Raw genomic sequence first — 20245 nt, forward strand, 5'->3', positions numbered from 1 at the left:
AAATGAACTCTTTAGACTTTAGACTTTTCATCCGTCAGTATGCCGAAGTCATCGTTGGCACCACAGCGGAGTTAATGAGTTCATCAGGTCCGCCGCCATGAAGCCATGAAACCATAAAAATGTAACTGGAGACCAGCAAACGTCACGTGACCGCCTGACAGCCTGTGTTAGCTTAACAAGATGGAGATAACACACTGTATAACTTTGATATGGAGATAACACACTTATGGAGATAATGACATGTACATTTGGATTTGATATATTTTCTATGTTCATGACATCACCAGGGTGCGTTCACAGGTTTTTGTAAATCTACTGGAGCATTTCCTAAAAGTTGTCCCACATTACCTGAATTAACTTTATAGTTTAAATCTATTAAAAAAATAAAATAAATAAGAATAAGAATATAGTAATAATAAACTTTATTTATATAGCACTTTTTAAAAACAGTTTACAAAGTGCTTTGACAAAACAAAGCAAAATTGCAGAGGACAAACGAAATAAAACTCATTTATAGTTGAACAGTTTGAAGCAAATAACTGAAGAACAGAAATAATTATAAAAATGAATAAAATAAGCAAAATAAAGAAATGGAATAAATCAAATAGGTAAAATAAACAATACAAATAAATGAATATAACATGTGTTTGATTTTTAAATGGATCTTAGCTGGTGGAAACAGGACTGGACCAGTGTGCTGACGTGAGGGATGAATGTGAGCTGAGTCTAACTGAACAATATTTCCTGCAGTGGGTTTCATGTTGACAGACAGTCGGACCAAGGGCCCACTGAAAGGGTCCGATATGGTTCTGGGGGCTGAAACCAATATGATGATACCGACAAGTTTATATAGTTTAAATCTTGAGATATTAAATTCAATATATCTTAAATGTGGACATAATGACACATTTTATACAGTTTAAATATCAAGATAACAATTTGTAGTTTACATATGGAGATAATAAGAATTGTTATATATTTAAAATGTGGACATAATGACACATGTTATAAAGCCTGAACATGGAGACAACATGCTGGTGTCTCTTTATTTTCAGCTGGACATTAAAAGTCTAGTTCATCCATAAAGTCTCAGAAACAAACCGGCTGAAGACTCAGCGTCAGATCAAGATGTCTCTGATGTTTGTCTTCTCTTGTGTCATATTAATTGTCCCCTGGATGGACTAATCGGTCAGGTCGTCTCTATAGCAACAGGACGGACTCCATGTCCCAGAGTTCCGTGCGGCTGGGCGGGTGGGGTGGACCTGTGAGGGGGGGCGTGTCCAGCATCAGTCAGCCTGCTGATGAGAGGCGGTGAGCGGCTCAGACCTGCGCCTCCATCCGAGCCTGTGGACGGCGGAGGACCAGTGTTTCCGGTGTGGACCGAAGCTGCCGGCTGTCTGACCCGGTTCTGTCTCCGCTCCCTGGGTCTTTGTCTTCGGTCTCGGTGTTTACCGGCGGACGGTGTGCGTGATGACGGACGCGGTGGAGTGCGGAGTGTGCGGGGTGAAGGTGATGTGTCGCTTCAGGCCGCTGAACAACGCGGAGCGAAGCCGCGGAGACAAATTCATCCCCAAATTCAACGGAGAGGACACGGTGGTGGTGGCGGTGAGTCCGGCCGGCGGGAGACACGGTGGTACCGGCACACCCTCCGTCCGTCTGTCCGTGCGTGTGCGTGTGTGCGTGTGTGTGTGTGTGTGTCTGCAACAAAAGAAACCTGAGTCAACGCACCGGAAGCTGCTCCAGTCATCCGGCTGATCAATACTTCTGATTTCACCTGTGAAACTCTGATAATGAATGAATCAGTTATATTAATAACTTAATTTAAAGTCTTCCCTGCAGCTCAGCCACAGACCAGCAGTTATATTCTCATCTTCTCTGTAAACTGTTCCGTGTTTCACGTGTTTATAATCTTATTCCATCGTCTCTGAGTCATTTGTAGGAGGAAATGATAAAAATACAGATTGAATTATTGATTAAACCCTTTAGAGGCGCCAGCGCTGTCTGCAGGTGTCCCTCCCTCAACACTCACATCTTGAGGTTGCCAGGTCTCGTGCTGCGTTCAGGGTCTCCTCAGATGGACCCAGTTCCAGAGTTGGGAGATGATCTTCTGACTGCGGTGTGTTCATGTGCGTCACGTCAGAGCATGCAACAACATGGACGCCAAAGAGGAGTTTGTGTTTTTAATTGCTCAGAGCGTTTGAACACCAGGTAGAGAGCAGGAGGAGAAAGCGATAAGCGGACGACACAACTCTTGACTGTGGTGAACGTTCGTCCGCCATGTTTCAGCTTCATACTCGTGAAACCAAAACGCTCTCAGATGTTCTGAGTCGTCGATCCGACCTGAGGGAGACTTCACGTGAACGAGGCTTCAGTTCAGTAGTTGAAACACCTAACTTGTGTTTCTTCAGACTTTGAGGGAATTACCCACAGTTCATAGTGTCGTTGCTTAACGTAACAAAAAGGTAAACGAACAGGGAGCAACGGTCACCGCCACCCGGTGGTCTGGAGAGGTATTTCCTCTTACGCGGGCGCAGAACATACGAGCTCGTTGACCGTCGGCTGTTGTCTTTTTTGGCCAAGTTGGCCTCGTCGTGTCTCGGCAGTTTACTCACTTACATTTTGACATCCGAGTCCCAACATGTGCACCGACGTCTCCTCATGTAAAGTACATTAATGTAAAGGTCACGTGACTCTGTCCCAGTTTCCGTCCTCGTCTGTCTCCAGGTCAAATATAATGAAGCAGCTCTGTGAGATCAACATAACGAGGAGAGTTCAGTCTGTTCGTCTTTGCTTCGTCTCTTTAACGAGACAGAAACAGACTCTGATTTGTTTCTTCAGGTTTCAGACTCGACTGTAAGAGTTCAGAAAAGCTTCAGGACAAAAAGACCAAACTGAAACCAACAAACGAGAACTGATGATCCTTCATTTACTCCGAATCAAGAGCTGTTTGATTTTGTAATCCGTCTTTAAAAACGTCTTCACGTCAAAGGTCTCAAGTTCTCCTTGAATCAGACATTCATGAGCTGCTGACACGAACACGTTTGTCTACACGTCAAATCTGGATCAGTTCAGGTTGTTTTGTACAGAATCTTTAAGTGAACACTGAAGCACTCGATTAAAGGACAAAAGCACTTTGAGGGTCAGATTAAGGACAACCAGAGAAAACATTAATAAAACATAAAGCATGTCCATTATTTATCTCCTCACCTCTGATATGAATCATATAAACGAGTCAGCTGATGTGGTCGTGGAATAAACAGTTGAGGGCTTCAGTTTCATATTTCCGTCTCAGATAATCCAGGAGAGTTCAGGTTTTATCTCCCGACTGAAGCTGCACATCACAGACCAGGTTTATTCATGGAGCTGCTGCAAAGTCTCATGGGAAATATCCGGTCTCCATGCAGTGAAGGCTGAAGGCCGTCAGAGATCATGTGACTGACAGCAGAGCAGAAATATGTTTACAGACCCAGCTGTGACCTCACACCTTCTTCTTCTTCTGCTTCTGCTTCTGTTTCTTCTTCTTCTTCTTCTTCTTCTTCTTCTTCTGCTTCTTCTTCTTCTGCTTCTTCTGCTTCTTCTTCGTCTGTTTCTTCTTCTTCTGCTTCTTCCTCTGCCTCTTCTATTTCTGCTTCTTCTCTACACTGCCTCTTCACGCTGTCCTCTATAATCCACCCAGACAGATTTCGATGTCCCGGTCGATGCAGTGATGGTAGATTTCAGATCGTGTCCCTAAAACAGGAATTTGTTGAACTCTTTGAACGTCAGCTTGTCAGGAACGCAGCGTTTAGTTGTCAGAGTAGATCACAGACAGGAAAGCAGTCTTTAACATTTCAACAGTATTAGTTTATTCTACAGTTAAACTGCCTGTTTGCTCAGACGATCACTTCTTCACTGTTTACGTTTCTTATCCGTCTGTTCATACTCTTCATTTATATGATTACATTTGTGTTTTGCGTCTGTTGTAAAAGCTATCGATCTATACATCTATACATCTATGCACAGTTCCTCAGATTATCATCTTGATAACAGATTTTGTGTGTGTGTGTGTGTGTGTGTGTGTGTGTGTGTGTGTGTGTGTGTGTGTGTGTGTGTGTGTGTGTGTGTGTGTGTGTGTGTGTGTGTGTGTGTGTGTGTGTGTGTGTGTGTGTGTGTGTGTGTGTGTGTGTGTGTGTGTGTGTGTGTGTGTGTGTGTCTGCATTACTAAGCAGCAATCATCTTTCTTTCCTCTGATTCGTTCAGTCCTCTCCCGGTGGGATGCAGTTACCATGACGACAGGCATCTTATCGAGTCACTGACCAGAATCAGACGAACGTTTAATAAAAACAACAAGTGTTAATGTTTCTGTGCCTGTTTCATGATGCAGATCAAACTGTTGGTGTCGATCAGTACTTTATATAAAAACAGAAAATGAGCCTGTTAGTTACTCTTCTAAATCAATCAATCACAAATCAATCAATCATCATAGTCGTTAGTCAGATGTTTTATTTTCTATCTCCGTGAACAATCGTTTCACCTTTTGGACTGTTGGTCAGACAGACAAACATTTAAAGACATCAGACTCGGAGAGATCGACATGTTTTACTTCATGAGGGCTGAAACTCTCCATTATTTTAGCTTTCGATTAATCCAACACTTTTATTCATGACTAATCAATAACAGACAAACAGGCTCCGCCTCTTCATTAACTACAAGTCCTGAAAAGTAAAATCACTTATTGTTTTAATTAATTGCAGATCAGAGTAAATATATTTTAAAGATCAGCGTTCCTGGTAACCGTCTGATGACCTGCTGTGGAGCTGCACCGATCAATAACAATGACAATAGAATCAATAATGAATAATCGGCTGTATTCAGTGTGACTTTATTGATCTGGTTTCAGCTCTGCAGATGTGCATCTTTGCTGCTTTTTCTTCGACAGATTCAAGAATAAACTGGGTTTTGTTGTTCTTGCACAGACTTGTGAAGGTGGTCTGTGTTCTGGACTCTGAGGAAATAAACTGAGCCATGATGAAAATCATAAAACTAAGCGGTTATTGATCCACTGACATTTGAATGTTCAGTGAGTGAATGTGATCGTCTGTGTGTGTGGACGCTGATAAAACCATCAAACCGTCCTCAGAGCAGTTAAATGTCAGCAGATCAGTGAGGAGAGAAGAAGCTGCTGAACAACATGAACGTTTAACTTCAGCTCAGACTCGACGAGTAGAGAAATGAAAACAGACACAAATCTTCAGTTCATGGATGAATGAATGTTTGACTGTTTCTCCACAAATACAACAGAAAAATGTAGGAAATGAAACTATAGTCTGGTCTTTACCTGTGAGAGGATTCGCTCTCTGTTCATTTGTTTAAACCACAGGAGGTTGAAGGCTTCAGTCTGCAGTCGGCCTCTCCTGAACATCGTTGTTTGGGGTTTTGAAGGATCAGATGTTTCTTCCTCATGTTTGGAGTCTGCAGCAGCAGGATGTCGGCCCCAGGTTTTATTTTGACGGTGCGTTTCCTGTGTTTCAGGGGAAGCCGTATGTGTTCGACCGAGTCCTCCCTCCGAACTCTGAGCAGGTTCAGGTGTACGACACCTGCGCCAGACAGATCGTTAAAGGTCAGTTCAGCTGATGATCAGCCGTCCATATCAACATGCGTCAGAACTGTGATGTTTATATTCACACGCTTAAAGTACACGTTAGTTATCAGCTGTGTTTATTGTTCATTTTATTGTTTACTCATCATATTTGTTGTTTATTTTATTGTTTACTCATCATGTTTGTTGTTTATTTTATTCTTTATTCATCATGTTTGTTGTTTATTTTATTCTTTATTCATCATGTTTGTTGTTTATTTTGTTCTTTATTCATCATGTTTGTTGTTTATTTTATTGTTTATTCATTGTGTTTGTTGTTTATTTTTTTCTTTATTCGTCATGTTTATTGTTTATGTTTATTGTTGACGAAGGTTCTCAGTCATTCAGGTCATGGTCATTCTTACTTTTATTGTTTAAGTTGTTTATTCATTGTGTTATATCTTTATCCAACATGTTTGTTTGTTTGTTTAACCACCACATTTGTTGTGTATATTTATTCATCATGTTTATGGTTTATGTTTATTGTTTATCCAGCATGTTTATTGTTTGTTTATTGTTTATCCAGTATGTTTGTTTATTAGTTTATTTTTTATGTTTATCCAGTATGTTGTTTTTTGTTGTTTATCTTTTATGTTTATTCATCATGGTTGTTGTTTTTCTTTATTGATTATCCATCATGTTTATTGTTTGTGTTTATTGTTTATCCAGCATGTTTATTGTGTCCAAGTCTGTAAGAAAATGATAGTTATGAAGAAATGTGTACACAAACAATGTGGAACTGTTTGTGTGCATGTTGTTTGTTGTGTGTGTGTGTTGTATGTGTTGTGTGTTGTGTGTTGTGTGTGTGTTGTGTGTGTTGTGTTGTGTGTGTGGTGTGTGTGTTGTGTGTGTGTGTGTGTGTGTGTTGTGTGTCTGCTGTATGTTGTGTGTGTGTTCCAGATGTGTTGGGAGGATACAACGGGACCATCTTTGCTTACGGTCAGACGTCGTCAGGAAAGACTCACACCATGGAGGTCGGTCTGGTTCTCTGCTCAGATCAGTTCAACTCGTCCGTCTCGTCTGCGTCTTAATGTTTCTTGTGACGTGTTCTCAGGGGAACCTGCACGACCCTCAGCTGATGGGAATCATCCCTCGTATCTCCAGAGACATCTTCGACCACATCTACTCCATGGACGAGAACCTGGAGTTTCACATCAAGGTGATGATGTCATCGTTAACACTGATGACATCATCAGGAGCCGCGTGGATCAAACTGAAACCAGAAAAGATTTATTTTATTCAAACACTGTTTTTGTTCATTTCTTTGTTTCACTTTGTCTTATTTTTATGTTTCTGCATTATTTATGAATGTTTAACATTTTTTTATTTTAATTTTTTTTATGTAAATTAATTTTCATTTTTATGACCTCATTGTTTTCTGCTGCCTTGTTTGTCCTTCAGCTGAAAGTCACTTTGAGCTTCAGTAACCTCCATGAAAGGTGCTACAGTGATAAAAAATAAGTTAATATGAACATAAATAACATATGACATATAAATAAACTCTGACTCAACACGACATCACGATAAAACATTTAAAAATCTAAATATCATATAAAATAATTAGATATAATGATTGTATGTGTTTGTTTTCATGTCATATGGCAGCTTTTTGGACCTCAGGGACACTGTAGCTTCCTTAAGTTGAGTCATCCTCAGTAAATAATATTAATACATTTTGTTTATATTTAACCTTTAATGGAACTAACGATATTAAACATCATTTAAAAGGAAAACGACACTATAAACAAACACTCGTTAAAATCTGCATCTGAAGAGTTAAATCTGTTCTGAGATCAGACGTCCTGCAGAGAAACCAGCGAGGCGTTCACTGACCCACCTGCTCTCCATATGTTCACTGTTCACCAGCACACACACACTTTGTATCAGCTGCGTCGTCTCTACTCACACAAACAAACAGCAAATATAAACACAACAACAAATACAAAAATAAATTATGTTTATTCACAGAAGCCTGAAAAACAAATCAGGTTAAAGTTCTGTTTGACCTGTGAGTTCGTCTCTTTACCGGTTTGTTTACATTTATGAACATTAACAACAAAAACAGACATTGTTGAGAATTTGTGTTTAATTGTTGTGTAAGATGTCAACTAGTGTTTCCAAAATAACATGAAGTTACATCAAAATATCTGTTGATAAAAAAATCACAAACATCACAGAGACAGAAATGAAATCATGAAATGATTTAATTAAAACATGTTCAGTGTTTCAGCGAGTGAATCATCACTTACACATGAAGTCTGGTTACTGGTCCTGTTCGTCTCCTCAGTCTGTAAAAACATTCATCTAATAAATATTTTGTCTCTGTAATATTACATACTACAGTGATATATTTTAGTAATATACAGTATTTAAATATCATCATCTTGTTTTACTGCATAATGAAACATGTTTTTCTCTGCAGGTCTCTTATTTTGAGATCTACCTGGATAAGATCCGAGACTTACTGGACGGTAAAGATTTATTTAATATCTGAACATGAACGAGCTGTTGATGAACCTGCTGACTGTGACTCATGTTTCAGTGTCAAAGACCAACCTGGCCGTTCACGAGGACAAAAACAGGGTTCCCTTTGTCAAGGTAACCACTACTACTAACTTTGATATGTAATACACTGACAAGTATCAGTACTGCAGTAACAATACTGTGAATGTGTACTTCCTGTTCCTCAGGGCTGCACGGAGCGTTTTGTTTCCAGTCCTGATGAAGTGATGGACGTCATCGACGAGGGGAAGGCCAACAGACACGTCGCCGTCACCAGTGAGTATATACTACTGTAATACTATCGCTGTAAAACTACTGCTACTGTAGTACTACTACTGTACTACTACTACTATAAATACTTTTACAATCTTTGAAACTACCTCTACTACTACAACAAATATGACTACAACTCTACTATTACAACTGTTGAAACTACCTTTAATACTTCTACTACTACTGCTACTACAAATATTACCACTACTATGTTGAAGCTGCCTTTACTGATACCACTTCTACTGCTACTACTGCTAAAAATACTACTACTTCAACTATTGAAACTACCTTTATTACTTCTGATGTGAGTACTACCTCTACAAACACTGCTACCACGTTGAAAGTGCCTCTACTGCGACCACTAACACTCCTGCTGCTGCTGCTGCTGCTGCTTCGTCCAGGACAGACTGTAACTTAGAGGATGACGTCTTCACATTTCACTGACTCCATGATGTTTCCTGCAGCGCCCCCCTCAGGACAAACTGTTCAGCCTGTTAAATCAGCAGCATGCTGTTTGTTCATGTTGCAGCTGTGATGAACTCTGCAGCCTGTTTTCTCTGACTCGAGTATTACGAGTGTTTCTCTCCTGTGGTCGTCCTGTATTTAGAGTTTAAGATGTATTTCTCCTGTTGTTTCCTGCAGACATGAACGAGCACAGCTCTCGCAGTCACAGCATCTTTCTGATCAACATCAAGCAGGAGAACGTGGAGACGGAGACGAAGCTGTCAGGGAAACTTTACCTGGTGGACCTGGCAGGCAGCGAGAAGGTCACACTGCTCCACCAGCTCATCGTCCAGCACATCATAACACAGCAGTCCCAGTGATGTTACTGATATCTTGATGATGATGATGATGATGATGATTTCTTTGTTCAGGTGAGTAAAACGGGAGCAGAAGGCGCCGTGTTGGACGAAGCCAAGAACATCAACAAGTCTCTGTCTGCTCTCGGCAACGTCATCGCTGCTCTGAGCGAAGGAACGGTGAGTCTGACCTTCATGTCTGCATGCTGATGACGTTAGCTAACACAGCGCCAGCTAACCTCATGCTAGCTAACGTGACATGTCTAATAAAAAGCTGAAATATTTAGAAATCGGTTTCATTCGTTCAAAATAAACTTGTTGCCTCTTTTAAAATAGATTCTTGTGAAACTTCATTGATAAAACTTTAATGTAGTGAAATCACTTGTTGTCGTTGTTTCTTATTTGTTGTGTGTTTGTAGAAAACCCACGTCCCGTACAGAGACAGTAAGATGACTCGGATCCTGCAGGACTCTCTGGGAGGAAACTGTCGAACCACCATCATCATCTGCTGCTCGCCGTCTGTTTACAACGAGGCTGAAACCAAGTCCACCCTCATGTTCGGACAGAGGTACTGTCTCCTGTGTTCAAATCAGTCCAGCCCACAACCAGAGCAGCTCCAGAGCAGTTCATTCATTCAGAGGATGATTCATAATAATGCTGAGCAGCCTCTGATGTCTCCTCTGGTGCCACCAACAGGACAAAATGTGCACTTATCTTCAGGATCAGACATTTGTTTACTGTCAGAGCGTCTCTGAGTGTTTGTGAAAACCACTTCCTGTGTCTGTTTTAGAGCTAAAACCATAAAGAACACAGTGTCGGTGAACCTGGAGCTGACGGCTGAGGAGTGGAAGAAGAAGTACGAGAAGGAGAAAGAGAAGAACCGGAGTCTGAACGTCGTGATACAGAAACTGGAGAACGAGCTGAAACGCTGGAGGAAAGGTAAACAAAGTACAAAACTTCAGTCTAATTACTGGAACACTGCAAAATCCTGAACTAAATGTCATTGTTTTAGTCATTGTGTTTCTCAGCCTCACCAACGGATTATTTTTTACTGGATTGGGTGAAAATTCATCCTGAACGTCCAAGAAAACCCTTCGGATCGTTTACAACATGTGTTCATTTAAATAGTCGTTGCTGAATGTTTACAGTCAAATGTTGATTCTGTGTTGTGTTAATGTAGTTTCATCACATCTACAAGTTATTTGGTCCATAGATCTTATTACATTTTAAGATATTAATTATATTTTGGTAACACTTAATTTTACAGGTCTGCACATTTCCTGGTAACTGGGTGGTAATTACCAGTTAACATATTTGAAATTACTCCCAAATTACCACAATAATTACCCAATGTTATCTGATAATAACATTCTTCTATTTTACATCAGGTAGTTAATAAATATCTGTTTGTTTCTGTGATACATTTCCAGGAAACTTCTAACTGGTTTCTGCTTAACTTCAGCTGAACATGCCGTTTTATTCGCCAGTTAGTTTCTGTCCGACTTCCCCTCAGCAGGCCACGAAATTGAAGAGTTGTTGTTGCTTCTTTTCCAACAATTTCTGCCTGATAGCAAATATTTTTCTTGGCAATCACCAGCTACTTGCAAAAAAGGTTTAACGCAGCGTGCACACCCATAACAGTTAAAACACTTGGCCCCTGACAGACAGTCTGCACAATAGATAATACTCACATGAACATATTTTAACTTCACTTCCGACGTTTCAGGCCCAAGTCCGTCTTCCCACATACACTGTTTTTCCATCACATCTGCAGGTCAGGCTCTACTCGGTTTGACTGGGCATGACAGGGATTTGCATTCACACCACAACCGGTGCTTGAAGGCACTCGTCCCGATCCCCGCAGTACTATTGAACAATAACCGCTAACAAAGTGGCTCCGCTAATTCAGTTACAGACAGGTGCTTGTTACTGCACCTGTTTGTAACTGGTCATCAAGAGTTTAGCTTAGCTCGCTTGGAGGCGCGCCGGCCTCTGCTCGGCTCAACTCGGTGCAGTAAAACTTGTCGTAGAAAAGCAAATCGGTGCATCTCAGTTTGACACAAAACGTGCTGGTGGAAAAATGGCCATAGCGCCCCAGCCCCTCCTCAGACACCATCACATGTGGAGGTAACACATGTTCAGGATTGTCGAAGTTGAAGTGTTCCCAACATGGAATAATTTAATTTCCTTAAAGCGTACTTACGTTCTTCTTTTTTTTAATATGGCTGAATTGTTGTGCTCATTCAGTTGTTTTAGTTCTTAGATATCTTTACTGTGTTTGACTTCAGGTTTTCTATCTTTGTGAGATACCGATTGAGCCTGTTTTCATTGGGTTCAGGAAATGAGCAAGTTACAGCTTGTAATGGTTTGATGTGTTGCAGACGAGATGATGTCCTCCTCCTCCCTGTGGACAGAATATTCTGCATGAAGTTGAGCCTTTTTTAACTCTTCCAGGTGAGTCTGTACCTGTGGAGGAGCAGCTGAGCGGCAGAAACAAGAAAGGCGGCGGCAGCAGCAGCAACGAGACGACGGTGGCGATTGACAGCTTGGCCCCGCCCCCTGTCCCTCTGTCAGATGGAGAGAAGACGCAGTACGAGACGCTCATCACCGACCTGTACCATCAGCTGGACGACAAGGTGAGTCTCACCTGCACCGGCCCAGACTGCTTGGTTCTGTATGAGGCAGTGAAACATTAAAAATCTGCTGACTCATGTTTCAGGATGAGGAGATCAATCATCACAGTCAGACGGCCGAGAAACTCAAACAGCAGCTGATCGATCAGGATGAGGTGAGTCTCACCTGAGTGCTACAACCTCCACCTTACTGCGTAACCTGACCGTGTATCAATGTAACGCTCATCCCTCCACCTCCTCATCCAGCTGCTGGTGTCGAGCCGTCAGGACTACGAGCGTGTACAGGACGAGCTGTCACGTCTGCAGAGGGACAGCGACTCTGCCAAAGAGGAGGTGAAGGAGGTGCTGCAGGCGCTGGAGGAGCTCGCCGTCAACTACGACCACAAGAGCCAAGAGGTGGAGAACAAGAACCGCTGCAACGACCAGCTGAACGAGGAGCTGGCACGCAAAACTGTGAGTCTTAAAGAAACCAGGGTTAAGATGGTAGTTTGTAGGATGGTAGTGTGTGGGATGATAGGGCATCAGGATGAAACGATGCTGTGATGTTAGGATTCTCTTTCTCTGTCTGCGCTGTGTCAGTTTTAGAGATCAGCTCTTCTTGTCTTTTGTTTCCAGGTGAGTCTGGAAACAGTTGAGAGGGAGTTTTCCACCCTGCAGGAGATCAGTTCTCATCATAAGAAGAGGTCAGCAGAGATCCTCAGTCTGCTGCTCAGAGACCTCAGTGAGATCGGAGGTGTCCTCGGCACCACCGACCTCAAAGCTGTAAGACTCGAACTCTTCAACAACTCCACTGTTTACATTCCTCCGACCGAAACGCCTGCTGTGATGTCACTATGCCTCACTTTCTCTCTTTAGATGATGGAGACGAGCGGAGTGATGGAGGAGGAGTTCACCACAGCTCGTCTCTACGTCAGTAAGATGAAGTCGGAGGTCAAAACTCTGGTGAACCGCAGCAAACAGCTGGAGATCAACCTGACGGAGAACCTCGGCAGGATGGAGGCCAGCGAGAAGGAGCTCAACACCTGTCAGCTGCTCGTCTCACAGGTATCTGATTAAAATGGAGAAATTCAGAGGTTAACTTTATGTAAAGTATAAATCAGTGGGTTGCAGGATTTATCTGCAGGTTAGATTGGGAGGTTTCATGGGGTTAGGAACTAAATATAAATATAAAGAAATATATAAAAATGGGACTCAAAGCTAACATCACTATACTTCCTGTTTACATTCCCCAGAGCATGATGGGAACTATTGTCCTTAAACTTACAGCGTGATTATCTAACAACTAGAAGTAAGATCCATTAATGTAAACCTTTGTGGTGATGTACTACTAATATTATTGTTATTAATATTATCAGTGTGTTTTGTTTGTTGTTGTTGTTATTATTATTATTATTATTGTTATTATTGTTATTGTCTATATTTTAATGCTAAATAACCGTCCTGTGCTTGATGTCGCAGCACCAGGCGAAGATTGTGTCTCTGACAGACGACCTGATGAAGGTGGAGCAGAAGAAGAGGAAGCTGGAGGAGAGTCAGGACTCTCTGATGGAGGAGGTCGCCAAACTCCACGCTCAAGGTCAGACTATGTCACCGTGGTTACAGGAAACACTGCTCTCTGATTGGCTGGTAGCTGTCGATATCAAACAGTTCAACAGATAAGAGGCAGAAACTGTCATTTTTTATGTCATTACATTTTGGGAAAAATTCTAAAAAGAAAATTCAATTAAAATTTTGTGTGTGTGTGTGTGTGTGTGTGTGTGTGTGTGTGTGTGTGTGTGTGTATGTTCAGGTCAAATGCAGGAGGTGAATGTGATGGACAAAGAGAAGGAGCACATGAGCCGACTGAAGGATGCGGTTGAGATGAAGGTAAAAATGATCCGATCACGTTGTCACATTGTGGAGTGAAACTGTCGAGTTCTTCTGAAAATAAAACGGTAAAAGTTTGATCACATGCTCAACCCTCTACAGACCCTCTGCAGCTCCCTAACATTATAAATGTTTATCTGTATTTGTCTTATCGTAAACAAATCCCATAAAAAGACTCAAATCAACAATGTGTTAAATGTGGTGTTCCTCAGGGGTCGAGTTTAGCGCCTCTGTTGTTTCATAAATTACATCAATGATCGATGATCAATGATCGACTTAATATTTGTAAACTAATATCTACATTTGAATTTTTCAGGGATGTTGGACTGTAAAGCTGCTAATTAATGAGAATTGAATTGAATATTTATCGAATATTTAGATATTTAATGGGTTCACTGGACTTTGGACAAATTAACGGAAACATTTATCGACTTATTATTATTATAAGTTATGAAAGACTTCACATATGTCGTATTATAATGGTTAAAAGTTTTGGTAAAAATTTAAATGTAGGTCTCCTCAAATGGTTTCTTAAAAGGACCCACATTTTTGAATTATTCCAAAATGCTTATCAAACTAATTTATGATTAAATGAATAGTTTTTATTGTGTTATGACATTTTAATAGATTATTTGCACAGTTAAACATTAATAACCTTTAAATTTACTGAATACTATCAGGAGCTGACCCCATTTTTTTCTTTAAATGTATTAATTAGAAGTTCATTATACTTTGTTGTCAGTTTCTCCAGTTTAAATTGACCTATTTAATAAACTAAGCTGTTCTTCATCTGTTTGCTTTGATGCTTCATGAATTTGTCTGCACAACAGATGTTACTGTCATTTAAATTAAATGTAATTAACTTGTTTAAAATGATGTCAAAGTCATTACCTGGCTAAACTTTGAAAAACATACAGAAGAAAAGTTTTATTTAATCATAAAAATATTCAAACAACTTAAAAAAATGTTTATTTACTCAAACATGATGTTAGAAGTTTCATATAGAAGATATTTAAATACAAACTTTGTGTTCCTGCTGTGTGTTCTGCAGAGAACTCTGGAGGAACAGATGGAGAACCACAGAGAGGTTCATCAAAAACAGCTGAGTCGCCTCCGAGACGAGATTGAACACAAGCAGAGAAACGTCGACCAACTCAAAGAGTAGGTTATTGATTATAATAACTGATCACTGAACTATGGCAGCTGTTCTGTGTGGTTTTCTTTTCTTTTTTTCATTAAACACAAGTGTGTGTGGTTGTGTTAATTTTGGCATGTTGTTATGAACTAGTGTTGGTCTGTCACACTAGTCAACAGAAAGTAAATATACTTTAGTTCAGTTTTTCTGAGGGCACAGCTGTGCACACCTGGTGGCAGTTCTGAGTAAGAGTGAATAAATGTTTTGTTGTTTCAGCGTGAATCAGGCTCTGCAGCTGGAGAACAGGAAGCTTCAGTCTGACTACGACAAACTGAGAGCTGAGGATCAGAACAAAGGCCATAAACTTCAGAAACTGATGTAAGTGTGTCCCTCAGTGCTCACTGTAGACTCAACAGGCATCTCTGCACATCAACATCCCGAGTGGAAATGATCATGTCATCAGCGTATTATTAAACTCAGACTCTGCTTGTGTGAATCAGGTTCCTGAATGAGAAGAGGGAACAAGCCAAAGAGGACCTGAAGGGTCTGGAGGAGACCGTGGTACGTAACTTTATTATTTTTTTCTAAATTTGCATTTCTTGATCTGCAGCAGTGACAGATCTGAGATCAGCTGAGTTTTTGTTTCATCCAACAGGCCAAAGAGCTTCAGACGCTGCACAATCTTCGTAAAGTCTTCATCGAGGACCTCAGCATTCGAGTCAAGAATGTAAGAAAACCATCAGCCAGTTAGTCTGATCAGTCCAGACAGAAGCTGATCGATTGATTATCCTCCTGAGCCCCGAAGTTCAAGTTCAAATTTATACACTAAAGGCTCATTCTGTGTCTTTGTGAGAGTGAGATGTTAAGTGTCGGCTTGTAGGTTTGGAGATGAATATCGTTGAAGTTGTCTTGTTTCTTCTTTAAACAGAGTTTTGAGAACGACTGTGACGAGGCTGGTGGCAGTTTGGCTCAGAGACAGAGGATCGTCTTCTTAGAAAACAACCTGGAGCAGCTCAGCAAGGTCCACAAACAGGTCGGTGATTACACCCCACCACAACCTTCCTTGCGGCTTCCTTTAAGTTCAGTCTTCATTGTGTTTACGCTGCTTTCTGGTAGAAGTGACCACACACAGGAAAGCCTCAGTGAATTTAACCCTTTGTGTCCTCCAGCTGGTGCGGGACAACGCTGACCTTCGCTGTGAGCTGCCCAAGCTGGAGAAGCGTCTGCGGGCCACAGCAGAGCGGGTGAAAGCTCTGGAATCTGCCCTCAGGGACGCCAAGTCATCGGCCGTGAAGGACCGCAAACGCTACCAACAGGAGGTGGACCGGATCAAAGAGGCTGTCCGGTCCAAGAACGTCTCCAGGAGAGTTCACTCTGCTCAGATAGGTGAGGAAATGTTTGTTACAGCTCGGGTAACTAGGGCACAAGGTTGGTCCTGAGGGGGGTGCAGTAGAAAAGATGATTTAAATGTAAGGATTAGTTCTTTGAGGAGCAGTGTTTGAACCAGGACTTTACAGGACAATTTGCTGAGCATAAGTTTTTGTCGTGATGCTGAAGTTCAGGAGGTCACCAGATGAGTTGTTGTGATACTTTAAGGATCTGGTGTTGAAAGAAGTCAACAGCTGACTCACCTGTCACATGTTTCCGTGTAGCCAAGCCAATCAGAGCTGGACATCAGCACCATCAGCACCCGTCCTCCTCTCCAACCGTCAGACCAACCATCCGAGGAGGCGGTGCGACGGCCAGTCCCCGTCATCACTCCCTCCGGCAGCAACCACATCAGCCACAGCAGCAACAACCCCATCAGAGCCTCAGCAAGTAAGCTGAAGGTGAGTGACAGCAACCTCAACACAACTACGACATCAACCAAACAAAAACATCCTTATGAACAACACAGCAACAAGACCACAGCCACATCGTTAACCATAACACCAACCACAGAAACAGCAACACAACAACCCTGTTAGAGCGACAGCAAGTCCACAACCACATCATTAACCACATCAGCAACAACACAACTTCTACGACATCAACAACAATTAAGTCAGCAACAACACAACCACTTCATCAACAATGGCACCCACAACCAAAAAGTCATCAACCACAACAAGAACAACTACAACAACACCAACCACATTATCAACCATGTAATCAACCACAACAACCATAACATCAATCACAACATCAACAACTGTGTCATCAACCACAACAACCATAATATCAGTCACAACATCAACAACTATGTCATCAACCACAACAACCATAACATCAGTCACAACAACCATAACATCAGTCACAACATCAACAACTGTCATCAACCACAACAACCGTGTCATCAACCACAACAACCATAACATCAATCACAACATCAACAACTGTGTCATCAACCACAACAACCATAACATCAGTCACAACAACCATAACATCAGTCACAACATCAACAACTGTCATCAACCACAACAACCGTGTCATCAACCACAACAACCGTTCATCAACCACAACATCAACAGCCGTGTCATCAACCAGAACACAGCAGCCACATCAGTAACCATTTGAATTAGGCTCTATTTCTTCCTGTCTTCGCAGGCAGCAGACGACTCCGGATCAGTTTCCTTTTCTGTGGATCTTTTGGATTTCTGAACTCTCCTTCTCTCACCACTCTGCCTTTACTGGAACCAGTCTCCTCGTTTCTACTACTTTCCACCTTAAAAGCCATCCCACCTTAACAGCCAACAAGTGCATTCTGTCCTCCTCTCAGTCTGTTACTGCCTGACTCTGTCTTTTCTTATCGGGACAGAAACTCAGTCAGCTCTGGTGCTCCGAATCTGTTCATTAGCCGGGATACATTCAGAGTGTAAAGTGTTAAATAATGAGTTCAATGTGTTAAACAAGGTTAAGAATGAGTTAAATAATTAACTTTGGGTTTCTATCTGAAGTTAACGGGAGTTGGATGATAATGACTTTAATGTAGACTAATGTCGTGTCTCTGTTATCTTGCTACCACGTTGATAAATGTGTTGTTATGGAAAACCAAAATGTTCAAAAAAAAAAATTTATCAGTATTAATTTATCATTAATTATTATTAAAATATGATAATTACTGTGACAGTAAAAATGTAGGAATGATACAAATAAGTAAGCAGGCTCCTGCAGGGAAATCAAAATTATGAGATACTGAGTCAACTTTACATTTAGATTTAGGTTTGTTTTTTCTTCTTGTTCCTGCAATTGAATGTTGAAATCAATCACCAGAATAATTGTTGGAAATGCACGTTTTTGCAAGCCACGGATGTTCTTATAGTCTTGTTAGGTTTAGGCACATAGACCACTTGCTTAGGGTTGTTTTGGCTTAAAATATCCGGTGGTTTCACATGAACAATGATGTACAAACTTAAAATCCCTGGTTGTGTCACCACAAACACAGCTGGAAAATGACCTGACCTCTGGTTTAAAATACCCAGTGGTTTCTTGCTAACTAATGTTGAAACACTGTCTGAACAGTGGTCTCTGGCTTGGCAGCCGTCTCGTCCAGCAGAAATACTTTTTTATGTTTTTGAGTTAAAATTTAAAGTCGGTGACTCACTTTTCACTTTGACATAATATCTCATAATTTTCACTAATGGTGAAATAGTTGCTTATAAGGATGAGTATTGTGCTCACAGCTGTATGTACAATTTTATTGTATATATATAGTATTTCATCCACAGTATTTATGTATCAGAACTATTCATGTATGACTGAGACACAGTTAGTCTGCATCATATGGGAACTCCATCTTTGTTCTGATGAATGTTTACGTCACTTTTTTTAGTATTATGTTTTTTAACATTTTACAGTTTACACTGTTAAAGATAAAAACACAAACACATGCAGGCCTACATCCCATCGATGTACAAAGTTCATCGTCTGGAAACTGTTTACCACCAAGAAAATAAATACATGAACAGTTAGGAATAATGCAATTAAAGTAATGTCATGAAGACCTAATGGGTGACATGGAAATGTCTTAGTAAGGAGGTGGGAATTACCAAGAGTAATCTTTTAAATTAACCCCTTCAGTATTATTTAACACTAATGTACTGCTATTTTCCAATAGTCAGTTAATAACTGCTAATTTCTTTAATAAGTTTCCTCGAAACTTTCAACTAGTTCCTGTCCAGCTTCCCCTCAGCAGGGTACTACAACGAAGTGAGTTGTTAAAGCTTTCCCCTAATTTTCCGACACTTCTTATACTTGATTAGCAACCAATGGCTAACTATAAAAAAATTAGGAATTCAGGAAATTTAGGAAAATAGTTTCAAAGCGGGAATGATCTGCTGAAACGTATAATAGCATGATGACCAGAAATATCAGCTATTTATTAAATGCTTATTGGAAAAGAGCAGGATATTATAATTTAATCATATCAGGGTAATTTTCAATAGATTTTAGGGTATTTATTTTAGTAATTTTGGGATAATATCAAAGAAATTGCCTAGACATGTGTTTGTTGGTAATTTTGACATTTGTGGAACGTTAAAATGAAGTTTTACAGAATGATGTCTAACTGTGTGTCCACTGATGGGAAATAAAATCCGTTATAAGAGAAAAATGTTGAGACTTTTAGTCAGAATTTATAAAACGTTACAGTATTAAGAGATGCAGATGTGATTTTGCAAGAAATAATAGTGATACTGACGCATAATACAAATGTTTTCATTTATTCATCGAAAAATACAATTAATCCTCAAACTTTCTTTCTTATGACTGAAAACAAAACCTGCTTAGAAATGTATGAATATATAAATATTATCATGATGATATAATAATAATTAAATGACGTCTTTTCTTCTCATAACATTTTGACTTTCCCGTCACAGTGGCCCTAAGAGTCATACAACAAGTCTGATGTCTTATTTTGACTTTATTAGTCCTAATTATGATAAAAATATATCAATAGAACAAATAAAACATTCCCGATACATTATTATATAAAAGCTACTGAGTCGTATCAGGATATAAAGAACTTGTATTATTCCTAACGTTTCATGATGTTTTCATTTTCCCGGACTGAATGTTTTATAACGCAGACATTGATTGTGTTTTTTTTATATTTGATATGTATTTCACGGGTGTTTCTATTGATTCAATTTCTGGATGTGTTCTTACTTTTTCTGGACAGTATTCATGAGCTCAGAGTGTTTCTCTCTGTAATATTTCTACACAGTGTAAATCGGTGTCGAGCTGCTGCTGTGTCTCGTTGTAAGTCGTAACTGGATTCATCTGAAAGCATCGTGAACATCACGTGTCTGAGAAGCACAGGGTCTCTGTCGAACCACAGTGTTTGTGTGTCTGTGGGCTTTAAGTATTATTAAACTGTGGTGTAGTTGTTGTGTATCATGCAGTATTGTTATTTTTACTATTGACGCATTTCAAAGCT

General features: G+C 40.4%; 1 protein-coding gene across 1 annotated transcript; it reads left to right on the forward strand.

The window, feature by feature from the left end:
- Positions 1–1321: 1321 nt before the first annotated feature.
- Positions 1322–20202, forward strand: LOC311262620 (kinesin heavy chain-like). Its single transcript, XM_084362173.1, has 26 exons — positions 1322–1605; positions 5512–5599; positions 6518–6591; positions 6672–6776; positions 8040–8088; positions 8160–8215; positions 8308–8395; positions 9035–9159; positions 9268–9372; positions 9612–9760; positions 9983–10131; positions 11647–11828; positions 11912–11980; positions 12072–12278; positions 12441–12587; positions 12681–12869; positions 13284–13401; positions 13615–13691; positions 14743–14852; positions 15103–15204; positions 15327–15387; positions 15482–15553; positions 15755–15859; positions 15996–16212; positions 16479–16655; positions 17413–20202. Exons 1-25 carry the CDS (start codon positions 1471–1473, stop codon positions 16646–16648), a joined length of 2949 nt encoding a protein of 982 aa, XP_084218299.1. The 5' UTR covers positions 1322–1470; the 3' UTR covers positions 16649–16655; positions 17413–20202.
- Positions 20203–20245: the final 43 nt, after the last annotated feature.

Source organism: Pagrus pagrus, assembly GCF_965226575.1.
Source record: "Pagrus pagrus genome assembly, chromosome: 9".
Lineage (NCBI taxonomy): Eukaryota > Metazoa > Chordata > Actinopteri > Spariformes > Sparidae > Pagrus > Pagrus pagrus.

Bases quoted from the DNA above. Each gene is read 5' to 3' on its own strand.
- LOC311262620 (XM_084362173.1), top strand. From the start codon at position 1,471: ATGACGGACGCGGTGGAGTGCGGAGTGTGCGGGGTGAAGGTGATGTGT. The intron at 12,870-13,283 runs GTATCTGATTAA...TTGATGTCGCAG, and splicing joins GTCAGCTGCTCGTCTCACAG to CACCAGGCGAAGATTGTGTC. The intron at 14,853-15,102 runs GTAGGTTATTGA...TTGTTGTTTCAG, and splicing joins AACGTCGACCAACTCAAAGA to CGTGAATCAGGCTCTGCAGC.